General features: G+C 49.4%; 1 protein-coding gene across 2 annotated transcripts in view; it reads left to right on the top strand.

Annotated features, from left to right (window-relative positions):
- ADAMTSL4 (ADAMTS like 4) overlaps nucleotides 1-13849 on the top strand; it is a 199407-nt gene that overhangs the window by 30694 nt on the left and 154864 nt on the right. For both annotated transcript variants that reach the window (XM_066609238.1, XM_066609239.1), the window contains exon 2: nucleotides 13738-13804. In XM_066609238.1, the coding sequence (XP_066465335.1) occupies nucleotides 13739-13804 (66 nt within the window). In that variant the 5' untranslated portion in view covers nucleotide 13738. The remainder of the gene's footprint in view (nucleotides 1-13737; nucleotides 13805-13849) is intronic.

The raw sequence follows: 13849 nt of genomic DNA, 5'->3' as shown, positions 1-13849 counted from the left end.
CATCCATCATTCTTATCTGATAGGAGTGATATAGTGAGACGCTACATGGTCCTACGACATGGCCCGACTACTGGCTGACCGAATGGACTGGGGGCAATTACTTCATCCTATCTTGGGTTCATCAGTGCCTCCCAGGAGCTCAGGGCCCGATGGTGAACCGATGGTGAACCGGATAGTGCAGAATGATCAATAGCAGTCATGTGCTTAGGAGTTAAAGGCATTGTTTAGAGGAAAAGTGCCAGCTCTTTCACAAGTGGGGCTGAGCTGCAATACCAGACGCTGTCTGTAGGGGCATTCAGCTGTGATGACCCCGATGCATGTATGCTAGGATGGGCCGCTATAATGGATGTATGCTAGGATGGGCTGCTATGATGTCCATATGCTAGGATGGGCCGCTATGATGCCCGTATGCTAGGAAGGGCCGCTATGATGCCCTGATGCTAGGATGGGCCGCTATGATGTCCGTATGCTAGGATGGGACGCTATGATGTCCATATGCTAGGATGGGCCGCTATGATGCCCGTATGCTAGGAAGGGCCGCTATGATGCCCTGATGCTACGATGGGCCGCTATGATGCATGTATGCTAGGATGGGCCGCTATGATGCCCATAAGCTAGGATGGGCCGCTATGATGCCCGTATGCTAGGATGGGACGCTATGATGCATGTATACTAGGATGGGCCGCTATGATGCCCCGATGCTAGGATGGGCCGCTATGATGCCCCGATGCTAGGATGGGCCGCTATGATGCCCGTATGCTAGGATGGGCTGCTATGATGCCTGTAAGCTAGGATGGGCTGCTATGATGCATGTATGCTAGGATGGGCTGCTATGATGCCCCGATGCTACGATGGGCCGCTATGATGACCATATGCTAGGATGGGCCGCTATGATGCATGTATGCTAGGATGGGCCGCTATGATGCATGTATGCTAGGATGGGCCACTATGATGCCCCGATGCTGCGATGGGCCGCTATGATGTCCATATGCTAGGATGGGCCGCTATGATGCCCGTATGCTAGGATGGGCCGCTATGATGCCCGTATGCTAGGATGGGCCGCTATGATGCCCGTATGCTAGGATGGGCCAATATGATGGATGTATGCTAGGATGGGCCGCTATGATGCCCGTATGCTAGGATGGGCCGCTATGATGCCCGTATGCTAGGATGGGCCAATATGATGGATGTATGCTAGGATGGGCCGCTATGATGCCCGTAAGCTAGGATGGGCTGCTATGATGCATGTATGCTAGGATGGGCTGCTATGATGCCCCGATGCTAGGATGGGCCGCTATGATGACCATATGCTAGGATGGGCCGCTATGATGCATGTATGCTAGGATGGGACGCTATGATGTCCATATGCTAGGATGGGCCGCTATGATGCCCGTATGCTAGGATGGGCCGCTATGATGCCCGTATGCTAGGATGGGCCAATATGATGGATGTATGCTAGGATGGGCCGCTATGATGCCCGTATGCTAGGATGGGCCGCTATGATGCCCGTATGCTAGGATGGGCCAATATGATGGATGTATGCTAGGATGGGCCGCTATGATGCCCGTATGCTAGGATGGGACGCTATGATGCACGTATGCTAGGATGGGCCGCTATGATGCCCCGATGCTACGATGGGCCGCTATGATGTCCATATGCTAGGATGGGCCGCTATGATGCCCGTATGCTAGGATGGGCCGCTATGATGCCCGTATGCTAGGATGGGCCGCTATGATGCCCGTATGCTAGGATGGGCCAATATGATGGATGTATGCTAGGATGGGCCGCTATGATGCCCGTATGCTAGGATGGGACGCTATGATGCACGTATGCTAGGATGGGCCGCTATGATGCCCGTATGCTAGGATGGGCCGCTATGATGCCCGTATGCTAGGATGGGCCAATATGATGGATGTATGCTAGGATGGGACGCTATGATGCCCGTATGCTAGGATGGGCCAATATGATGGATGTATGCTAGGATGGGACGCTATGATGCCCGTATGCTAGGATGGGACGCTATGATGCCCGTATGCTAGGATGGGACGCTATGATGCACGTATGCTAGGATGGGCCGCTATGATGCCCGTATGCTAGGATGGGCCGCTATGATGCCCGTATGCTAGGATGGGCCAATATGATGGATGTATGCTAGGATGGGACGCTATGATGCCCGTATGCTAGGATGGGCCGCTATGATGCCCGTATGCTAGGATGGGCTGCTATGATGCATCAGTCTAAGGTCTGCATTTTCTGTGAGTTAATAAAGGTGAGCCTACATGGCGTGCTACAACCATCAGTGATCAGGGGGAGGACGATTTTTGGGCACCGCCTACAATTCTAGCCATGATTTGCCTTTTGATTTTAAATCTCATACAACCGCAGTAATAACTGCCCTTTGCTGACTGCAACGGCTGATTGATGAGTGTGTAACGACTGCAAGCATTATTTAGCTAATTTACCCCAAAATAAGACCCTGTCTTATGTTACTTTTTGCCCCAAAAGAGGCAGAGTGTCTTATTTTCGGGGGTCCCTCGCGCTGGTCTCTGGTGCTGCAGCAGGCTGCCATGTCCTTCATGTTGGTCTCCGGCGCTGCGGCAGGCTGCCGTGTCCTCCGCACTGACAGCATTTTGGGGCTTTGAATACCCCGCCTCTCACAAGCGAGTGCTGTGCTTGTGATTAGACCAATGATATCCTAGATTGCTGCTTAATGCTGTAGATGACGCTCTAGTACACTCCAGTAGATAGAAGAGGTATTAGTGTATCTTGACACCACCGCAAGCTAGGGGTTTTTACAGGAGGAACGCCCCTGTCACACCCCTAGCTCCCGATAGGGTCAAGAAGCAAAGGTCCTGGAAGGACCTAGGAGCTGGGAAGGCCACTTACAGCGCTGGGGAGCCGAAGCGGGAGAGATGCTGCTGGAGGACCCACACTCGGGGACATCACTGACAGTGCTCCCGCCTGCTTTGGCTGCAGGGGGAGCCGACATGGGAGGCAACAGTACGGAACTTCACTGGCGACAGCAGTGCCAGCGCTCCCGCCTGCTTGCCCCTTAGGGGGATGGCAAGGGGGACGCAACTTTGCCGGTGGTGCAGGAGTGCCACCCGGCAACAACACAGACGACACTCTTACCACGCTCTCGGCAGCGCAATTGCGCAGTGCCAGATGCCAGGTGAGCGATGGCATCTGGGACGGCACACCATGCGCTCCTGGCTGCTTCGGCCGCCGGGGGAGCTGCAGCAGGAGCACCCGGTGCCGTAGGGGGGAAGAAGACGTGTCAGCGGTGAAGCACGGGAAAGTAGCCATCCAGCTATTTGTGTCACGGATGGAGGGTTGGGGTGAGGGGAAAGTGTAAGCCTTATATTAAAACTGTAGGGATAACTGTGACGCATACCCCTCACCCTAACCCTCCATCCGTGACATAAATCATTACACTGTGCTGGGTACAACGGAGCTGAAGGTCTCCATTCATGTAAGCTGCTGCATGAGCTTAGTGGGCTGCGAGGACCTGCAGCCCATCCAGCTCTGCAGCCAATCAGGTACAGGAGGTGTCACCCCCTCTCAATCTGGACTCCACCAGGACTTCCTGGTGGAGTCAAGATACACTAATACCGATAGAAGACTCCATGGAGATCTATACCCCCCAATAGGTCCCGGCATCTACTCAGTTTGCCCGTGTTGACAACTTTAGCCCCCAGTTTACTATGTTACTGCGCAGGTTAATCACGGCTGACCTTGTTCTCCAGCTGTGTTTTAGTGGGGTGGTTATACCGGAAGGATGTGCAGCCGCGACCGTCCGCCCGCCACGTCCATGGATATTGTAAAGCTTGTCTATATGTGACAGACGGACATTGTTACCAACGCTTCGTCCTTCCCAAGGGTGGCTCATCAGCTCTGTGCCATGTAATACTTCAGTTATATGCTGCCCAATCATGAACTGGCGCTTATCGCTAGCGAAGATTGACCGCGGTCGGGGGTTTGTAATCCCACCTGCGTTTTATGACCTCTAGAAGGGTTGTATGAAGCCCCTTCATGTCATGAGGCCCCCACCCGCAATGCCGAGAATTCAAGTATGGTTTTCGTTCATGGATACGGCCGGCTTCCCACGGGCGCATTAGGCGGAGAGTAGCACCCATTATTTCACTGCGTTCGTTCACATTTACGTATTTTGCGCATGCATTTCGATTGCGCAAAAAAAAAAATAGAGCATGCTGTACTTTCCTGAGCATCTGCGCACCAGAGGAGGCTTCCTATTGGAAGATGATTCCATCACTCATTTGCATAGCTTCTTCCCAGGGGGCCTTGCGTTGCTTACATGCCCCCCTCGGTGCTCTCCACAAGTCACTGATTACACACATATGGTAGGTCGTGACCCTGCCATGCCCGCAGCTGCTGGCCCTTTAACCCGCTTTCACACCCGCACACGATGACTGCGTTTCCTGGTCCCGCTGACACATTATGTCATTTCATATTGTTACAATGTTTTCCCCACCCAAAGCCGTGAACAGAAGATTCCTTCCAAACTGCGGGGCCGCTGGGATCCTGGGGGCCGTTGCCAGGTGCTGTGATGATGATTCCCGTAGTAGGGCACAGATCCCTGCCAGCTCCTGCCCCTTGCATGTCACTCCAGCGATACCCACACAATTACCCTCTGCTTTTCAGTGGAGGTCAGGTCAAGGTCAGCAGTCACATGTGAGGCTCCCGTGGCATCACTAGTAGTAATGGGGGGACATTGAATGCTGCGTCAATCTGCAGGATCACCCTCTTCCTGCTGCCTCTTTAAGTGTCAGTCTTCACTGCAGTTGTTCGCATTCTCTTCATGAACCAAGAACAGCGCTGCAGGTGCTGCCCATATGGGCTCATTTTGTTTATTGTGTTGTATGTAAAGACTTTGTATCGTGCTCTTTATGTCCCTTTATGTGTATCTCTTGCTAGATTTATCTCTCGTTTATACTTTTCGCACTTGCTCTCGCTTTATTACGCTTGCTTCTTTCGCTCTTTTACGCAGCTAGTAATCGGATATCTGAATGAATACATTGGAGTCCAGTGCTTCAGATGGTCGCAATTGTGAATACGGCCTTAGGCGCATTAGGTCTACGCGAGTTTTTGGCATCTGGATGGTTCCATTCATAGACAGCAAACAGAGGTTGTGAAAATTTGCCGAAACTATCAGGCTGGGTCCACAGCGGGCATTCTGCTGCAGATCACCCGCGGACAGCCTGCCTCCAAACCCGCGCCATTTGGTGTAGGCTTCATCGCGTATTCCTGTGCAGAATCCACCCCTTATTGAGACGGCGATAACATGTAACCGCCACGGATTCGAATTCCGCGCCACAAGTCAGTTTCTTCACCGGTCTTGAGCGGGTAGTTCTGCAGATTATGGACAAGATTTTCAAAATCTCATCCACTTTGCTGCTACTGGGGGGTCCGCAAGGAAATTGTGCAGCAATTCTAGTCCGTGTGAAGCCCACCTGATACCCCTTTAACCCTTTCCAATCCTCTGTCTAACGTCTGAAGACATTATGATTTAAGGCTGTGCAGCTCCGATGTTGGAAGACGTCCGTCGGGGTTCTCTTACTGTATATTGCCAGCCTCTCTGCTGTCGGAGCCTATCCAACGTGTCACCTCATGCAGTACTGGCTTTAGCCAGCAGATAGCGCCATTGTATAACGGCAGAAAAAGAGTAAGCCCCCTAGGAAAACCAGGATACAAATTGGACTCGAAAGGGTTAAGCTTTATTCACATATAACAGGAAAACCTCTTTAGGTTCTGTCCTAAACTCTGTTAATAGTGTTAATTAGCAGCGCCCTTTAGACCCCATTTACAGTGACAGGTGATCGCTCAAAAGTCGCTCAAATTGCAGTTTGAGTGACAGCTTTGAGCGATCATCTTTGCATCATCTCTAGTAGCTAATTAGCCATTAAGGGCTATGCGGAGCAGGACACCGCCGCTATCACTCGGCGAACAATACAGCTGTTCTGCATAAGCAAACAGCTGCATTGTTCTCCGCGATTACAGTTGTGAACTACCAGTGGGACATGAGCTGGAAGAATCTTTTCAGTGCTGCCGACTGTGATAACAGCCTGCACCGCTGATAAGAGTTCATCGCTCAATTCAAGAACACTAGAAAGATGTCCGACAACGTCCGTGCGTTTAGACCCAACAATCCTCGCTCATAAAGATGGCTTTGAGCGAATTTTGAGCAGGAATCGTTGGGTCTAAATGGGCCTCTAGGTCTTCACACAGCATTATTTCGAAGCGGTTTCTGTACCAAACTTTGCAGCAAAATCGGCACTTTTAATTGGTTGCCATGGAACTTAAAGGAGTATTCCGGGCGTTTAACCCCTTGCAGTATTGATAATCTAACCTCAGGATAGGTCATCGATAGTTGATAAATGGGGGTCTGCGGTCCAGGACCCCCAGCAATCAACTGATCTCAGCCTTTGCAAGCACTGCAGTAGGCCTCATGGTGACCCTTCATCCGCATTGGGGTTGGAGCCATATTCCAATTGGAGCGAAGCCTTCTATTACACGCGGTGTTACTGGGTAAAACATTGGGGTCATATACACCAGCGATTTTTTTTCTCCATTGCGGTGCGGGAAAAATCGCGGCTTGTCCTATCTTTGGGCGTTCTCTCGGAGTTTCGCGGCCCGATATCGCGCTCGCCCCTGTGAAATCAGCCATAAGGGTCATCAAAAGGGAGAGGAGTGATAAAACCAATGGCCTTCTGTCCCGCGGGGCGCATTCTGATGCTTATTTTGAGGTTTTGGCGATCTGAGTAGGGTGATCACGAGGTCGGCGCATTTCTTGGGCCGGATCTTGCAGATTGTACATGCTTGTAAGCAGGAGGACATGTAGCCTGGGATGACGGACACGGGATGGAACATGTGCGCCGCACACTGACTACATTCACAGAGTCTGCCCTCCTCAATAGAGGCCTCATTGTCGGGCGCCGTGTAAAGCGGACTCCTCGAGCCTCTGTATATACAGGTTATTAGTAAACACTTAGGACTAGAAAAGACCCTTTATATTACAAGTGGCTCATGGCTTTCCTCTTGCGGTGTTTGCTTACCCGAACAGAGTTTACACAGCTTGGGAGGAAATTAGTATATTGTTCTCAGTCCAAGGTATATACCCTCTGTGCCCAGGACCGTGCCGCAGTGAGGCTGTGTACCCCATAATAAGCCGTCTCATCCAAATGTAACACCGCTGTTTACTTCACGGCTCCTGAAGGTCGCTGACAGCGCCATCTGTGTGTTAGTCTAGAAATAGTCATCCTTGTACTTGGCACACCGCCGTTATCAGGGGCACTGCCACCACGGGTGCCCAATAGTGTCCAATGAACCAAAACAGTAGAACCCGATTTCAGGTCGAACTTTGCCAAAAGTCCAGGGTTGCAGGAATCCTTTGGGCGGCCAAACCCACCAAAAGGATCACATGATGAGACTGACATCCAACATGATGACCGTGATGATGAGGATGATGATGATGATGAGAATGACCATGATCATTTCTCTTCAACTCCAAGCTTAGAAAAGAAGAGCCCTTTAAGACAAGTGTGTGTAGCCATCCCAAATACATTGGACTTCCCAGAAGAAGAAATCTAGAGGTCCTCTGTGGGCAGCGGTTCAGTGCATATACCGTAACTGGAGCTTCTTAGTTGCTAGATCTTCTGTACTTCCAAGAAGAATGTGATCTTCAGGATCCAGTCCTCCAAAGACTCAGTTAAGAAAAGAGTCCCAGCCTGCTTTCATACCGGTAGTACCAATGCTCTTGTCCGGTCATCTCATAGACAGTAGTAACCACCCTTGCTACAATGTATCGGTCTTCACAGTATTTGTTACTCCTCGGCTACATGATACCATCTCATGGTTATACTAAATGGTCGGCACCACTTGGGTCACCACTTTGATCTTGACATAGACTTGGCACCTTCGTGAAGACCAACTTAGGGCCCCATGGTGGGTAATGACACCTTCCGAGCAGATGAACCAGATGATGGGAATTAAGTGGAAGAAGGTGTCTGCTGAGTTACAAATCACTCAGCGCTGTGTAATACGCAGCTTTTACACAACATGTTGGACTTGTGACAAAAATGCAGCTGTGTTTGTGTTTCCCAGCCCCTCTGAAGTAAGGACATGGAGACCTTGGTTATTTAACATGAAGCGTACGTCACACACATGGGTGTCTCTAGGATTGTACTCCAGGCCATGTCTACAAGGTACCGCACCTTCCTGACAGGGAGAATGATGGGCCAAGACCATGATGGATCAGGGACAAAAGGGGGATAGTTTTTGAAGGTGGACACATTTTGGGTGAGTTTAGTCTATTGATTGAAGAAGGAGGGGTTTCAGACAAGTGCATAGGTGAAGAGTGCTTAAAGGGTCTTCAGCTTATTACAATCTGAAGGAACCTTTGTATCTGCTCATACTTTCTACTTCACTAGTATTTAGGTCCCTCAGAGGACATCATGGGACGTACTGTTGCCGCATCGGACATGTATGACCTGTTAGTGGGACGTACTGTTGCCACATCGGACATGTATGACCTGCTAGTGGGACGTACTGTTGCCACCTCGGACATGTATGACCTGCTAGTCCTGCCAATGCTACCGAGTACTCTCCATTGGTGGTGGTTTATGTATGAAGACCAAACGGTTGTTGTAGATGATCTTATCTCAAGCTTATAAGGTACTTGTTCCCATTTATTAGCCAACTGCAGGAGTGTGCATGTAGTAGGCTCAGATACAGCCGCTCAGCTCTACTACCTGCCTAAATATTGTAGTCGCCAAATAATGGTCAGATACCGGCTCTACACAGTGATGATGATTACAGTGGAATTACCTCCAGTCATCACAGATGATATCTCCTCTGATACATGTCGTCTGTTTTTGTTTTTCTTTTTTGTCCGAGCCCAGACCACCCTGATAACTTCTTCTAGCCACAACTCTTCTCTGTACGCTTTTCCTAACCTGCTGTTACCCCAAATACCCTCTCAGTACCCTCCACAAAGTAATAGCGCCCCTTCTGTGTGTCATCCCCACCTCCTGCAGCCAGTAACAGAACTCTCCTGCAGTACTGCCAGATGTCCTGCGGCTCTGTGAAGTGCATAGCCTAACTCCTACTCCTGTCCCCTGCTCTCTCATGCCTCCCAACCGTCCCGGATTCTATGGAACAGTCTCAGATTTGGAGTTCTGTCTTGCAGTCCCTGGCGGCAGGAGGCATGTCCCGCCTGCCCCCCCCCCCTCCTCTACCTCTACAAGCATCTAACTCACTTGTAGTCCTCCTCTTGCATGCAGATGTTGGAAAAGAGGTTCACACTGATTGCAGCAGGGGCACGGCCGCCGCCAGCCCAGGACTACAAGTGAGATAGATGCTTGTTGGGGGTCACATCTTGTCTCCAAGCTAGAGGCGGTACAACAGGGTACTAGAGCCTCCATGCCCGCTTGTATCACATCTTGTCTCCAAGCTAGAGGCGGTACAACAGGGTACTAGAGCCTCCACGCCCCCCTATCACATCTTGTATCCAAGCTAGAGGCAGTACAACAGGGTACTAAAACCTCCATGCCTGACTGTATCACATCTTGTACCCAAGCTGGATATAACAGGAGGTTGCAGTGCTGCAGCTCTCCTCTCCACCAAGACCTCAGTAGGTCCATCATATGACCGGAGTGGTCACAGCAGGTCTCGTTCCCTCCAGGGACCTCGATGAGTAAATTGTGGGGGCGGAAGTCTCTGATGAGTTTTCAGATGTCTTAAGCCTCATAAAACAGATAAGCTGAATAGATGACGGCAGTCTAGCTCGTTCCCACAGTGCTGGTCGGACCCGGTGGACATTTGTTCCCTCTTATGGGTGGCGGTCTACAGATAATGAGATTGAGACATTTTGCCTCATTGTTTCAGATGTTTGCAGTTGTTTGCTCAGTGCATTTTCCTTCTATGGTTCCAAGTTGGCTCTTGTGGTTTTCGCTTGGGGCGAGATGGTCAACCAATTTAACAATCGGCGTGTGATATTTCTGAAAGGAAACTTTTAATAAGGAACACTAATGGGCGTCTCCGGCAGAGGGAAGCTCATGGGGTTGTTTGAGGGATAAGTTCTAAAATCACAAAACCTCCAGAAATTGTTAGATTTTGTCATTTTGCCATTACTAGCCCTAAACCATTCCTGGCCTGGATTTTGGGATCTGTTCCACCATCTCAGGAGGCATGTCCTGCTCCCGTCTGTGCCACCAGCGGGTCCTGCTTGAGTAAGCTGTGGCAAGCAGTGGGGTTACGTCATCACTCACATATACTGCTGGTTGGGCAGCCCGCTGGGTATAAGGACCTGCCTGACTCTTCTCCCCATCTCTGCACACACTGGGGCACGTTTATAAAGGGTTTTACGCCACTTTCTGCCATAAAAAGTTGCAGGTTTTTTTTGAAAAATGGCTATGTACGCAAAATGTAGCAACTTTTCCCATTTTTGCGCCGGCCTAACCACTTTTCCTAAAAGCGGTCAGTACTTGTTGGAGACGGTGTTGCCACCCGAGCCAACAGATTTATGTATAATTTACGCCATAAGCTGGCATCCAATGGGCAGCAGTATATGAGTCATGAATTGGTGCTGCTAGAAAGTTATAGGCACTACAACCAAATGGGCACTATAAAGAAGTGGGGCCCCAGCTGGGAGCAGTCTGAAGGTGTGGGGCCAGAATGAAGGGCACTATAAGAGAGTGGGGCCACAGTGGGGAACCCTATAAAGGACTGGGGCCCCAGCTGGGAGCAGTCTGAAGGTGTGGGGCCAGAATGAAGGGCACTATAAGAGAGTGGGGCCATAAAGGGGTGCGCTAGTGGGGGTGTCACTGAGACGTTCATTGTGGTAGAGGCAGGACAGGGACAGTGTGCATAGACAATTCCTGTTCGGAAAAAACTCTATGGAGATCTGGACTCCCATAGAGAGTTTGGTTCTGGTGCTCTATGTATGGAGCTTGGTTCTGGTGCTTTATTCCTGTTATGAGCTTGGTTCTGGTGCTGTATCTATGCACAAAGCTTGGTTCTGGTGCTTCATCTGTTTTACAAGCTTTGTTCTGCTGCCATCTCTATGTACGGAGCTTGGTTCTAGTGCTTTATCCGTGTTATGAACTTGGTTCTGGTGCTGTATCTATGCACAAAGCTTGGTCCTGGTGCTTTATCCGTATTACAATCTTGGTTCTTGTGCTGTCTCTATGTACGGAACTTGGTTCTGGTGCTTTATCTGTGTTATGAGCTTGGTTCTGGTGCTGCATCTATGCACAAAGCTTGGTCCTGGTGCTTTATCCGTGTTACAAGCTTGGTTCTGGTGCTGTATCTATGCACAAAGCTTGGTCCTGGTGCTTTATCCGTATTACAAGCTTGGTTCTGGTGCTTTATCTGTGTTATGAGCTTGGTTCTGGTGCTGCATCTATGCACAAAGCTTTGTTCTGCTGCTTTATCCATGTTACAAGCTTAGTTCTGGTGCTGTCTCTATGTATGGAGCTTGGTTCTGGTGCTTTATCTGTGTTATGAGCTTGGTTCTGGTGCTGTATCTATGCACAAAGCTTGGTTCTGGTGTCAGTATGCTGCCAGCTTGCTGGTTTCTGCACACGCAGAATGCAAGCAGACTGCCTATTGATGCACTATACGGTATACTGCTTTTTTCTTATGATGCGGAAGCACCAAAACAATTGCGCACAAGGTGCCATCTAGCCTAAGGGCAGCACTGATTATACTTTTTTATACCTTTTACATTCACACTACAGTCCATATCCATTTATCATAAGTGCTCATCCAGCCATTTACCAATGCCATTGTGTATTCCCAGCCCCCCCCCCTCCCCTCCAGCCTATATATGTATATGCTTCCCCTATGTCTTCTCTAATGAGGAAGCTATGGCAGAGGACCGTCTACAGAAGATCTTGGAGGAAACGCATTCTCCCAAGTGTCAGTTATGACTCAGTGCTGATCCCATAAAGAAGAATCGGTGACTCTTTGTATTGTTCTTGTTTGTTTTTGGACTTCTGCATTATTAGAGGTTTGTGTTGTAACATTTGATGATTGGTCTGTGACTAATAGAAGTGCGTGCGCAGCTCCTACAGAATTCAGGTTGTGACCCCGTATGGCGACATCTCCTATACAAGTTCCATCTGTCAGCATGAAGAGGTGGCATTAGATAGGACCTGTGGTGGTTCTGGGTGAAAAGGTTCAAATTCTATGCATTCCACGATAACATACATTTAACAAACCCATAATTAGGATTATTTTAGGGAATTGGAGAAATAGCAGTTTGGTAATATGTTCTTGGTTGAATGGAACTGAGCGGCATTACCAAACGCTGCAGATGGAGAAGGAGTCCATCTGATGAGAGGGACTGGCTTTGTAAGTTGACCAGCTCTTTATGACCCCAGACATCCTCAGCTGTTTGCCCTCCATACACATGAATGCTTGGCCAATGATTCATGTGTTTAGGGAGGTAAGCCATACAGCTCTAGTGCTGGCTTACCTCCCAAGTAACAAAAGGATCGGCATTGAAATGCAACATCCCCAATTGTCCTCTCCCTTGGAAGCATCTGTCAGGAAAAGTTGAGCCTCCCTTATACATATCACAGAGTTATCTGCTTCCGCTGCTGTTGGCAGCCTTATTTTTGGTCAAGATATTTGGGTCTTGCACCTTTTGGGGCTCTGACAGTGTCCCTGAGAGTGGCAACCTTGTGGAAGCCATCTGTGGTGGCTGGTAGTGTCAGCTGGAGGTAAATCATATTTTATTACGGACATTTGGGCTCCAAGGCCCTCCCCTCCATTTTGATACATATTTATATATTATGTTTTTAGTCTTTTGCAATTTTCCTTATTCATCTTAATGTTTGTTTAATAAAACGTCCAAATTTATCTGTAGAGTCCAGCTGTGGGGGGGGGGGGGGGGGGGGGGGGGGTCTCCACTGGGGGCTGGGAGAACGCGGGGCAATGGGTTGGTGTGGGGCTTAATTAATGTGAGTAAAGGACCGGACTCAACAATACCTGGGTCCAGGCACAACACTACTATGGGCTTATAAGGAACCTTCTTCATGTTCCAAGGGGCCTACAATATCTTTACATGATGGGATGGTAGAACCTACAGAAAGAAGAATCTAAGTGCAATCTGATCAGTTTGTTGCTAGTGGGTCTTGAGCAGTTTTGGTGGGTCTATGGGTTCAAAGTTCCCCCGCTTCCCGATGCTAACAGAAGAAGGTCAGCCTATCAACCAGACAGTGCCTACACATGGTGGAGATGTCGAGCGAGTACGGCCAAGTGACTCTGCTCTCTCTTCAACTTTTTCCACTGTGACTTAGACCTATGGCATGTGGACTAAGATGCAAGTACCACTACTTTGATTGTATGTATAGTCTGGGCTGCGGTATACACATCTCACCTGAGGTTCATACGTAGACATCATTTTATGGCGTTACTGAAATGAAGTTCATATGCTAATAATCCCCAGTTTCACAGCCTGCCGGTCTGCTATCATTACACTTCCGGTGCGTTAGCCATATGGACTTGTGTGCTACCTCACTGCCGCCCGGTTGCCTGACAAGGTTACTATTCCTAAATATGACCCACAATGCAGCAGAGTAGGGCATGAGATAAGTGGAAGAGTTGTAAAGTGTTGTATCTTTCCTCTATATATAGACTGTAATGCATAACATGTGCCGTATATGCAGAAATATGACATTACAGGTAATATGCAGCTTCTCTTTATTTCCATAGGATGCCCAACTTCCAGTTCTTGTTCCTCCACCTGCTGATCCTTCATCTGTGCCATGGGAGTGACAAGGTGAGTCTTGGTGTTGACATAAAGTCATTCCCTCCCAGTGTTTGT

Source organism: Eleutherodactylus coqui, chromosome 6 (genome assembly GCF_035609145.1).
Source record: "Eleutherodactylus coqui strain aEleCoq1 chromosome 6, aEleCoq1.hap1, whole genome shotgun sequence".
Classification (NCBI taxonomy): Eukaryota; Metazoa; Chordata; class Amphibia; order Anura; family Eleutherodactylidae; genus Eleutherodactylus; species Eleutherodactylus coqui.
This window is presented reverse-complemented; position numbering and strand designations above follow the sequence as displayed.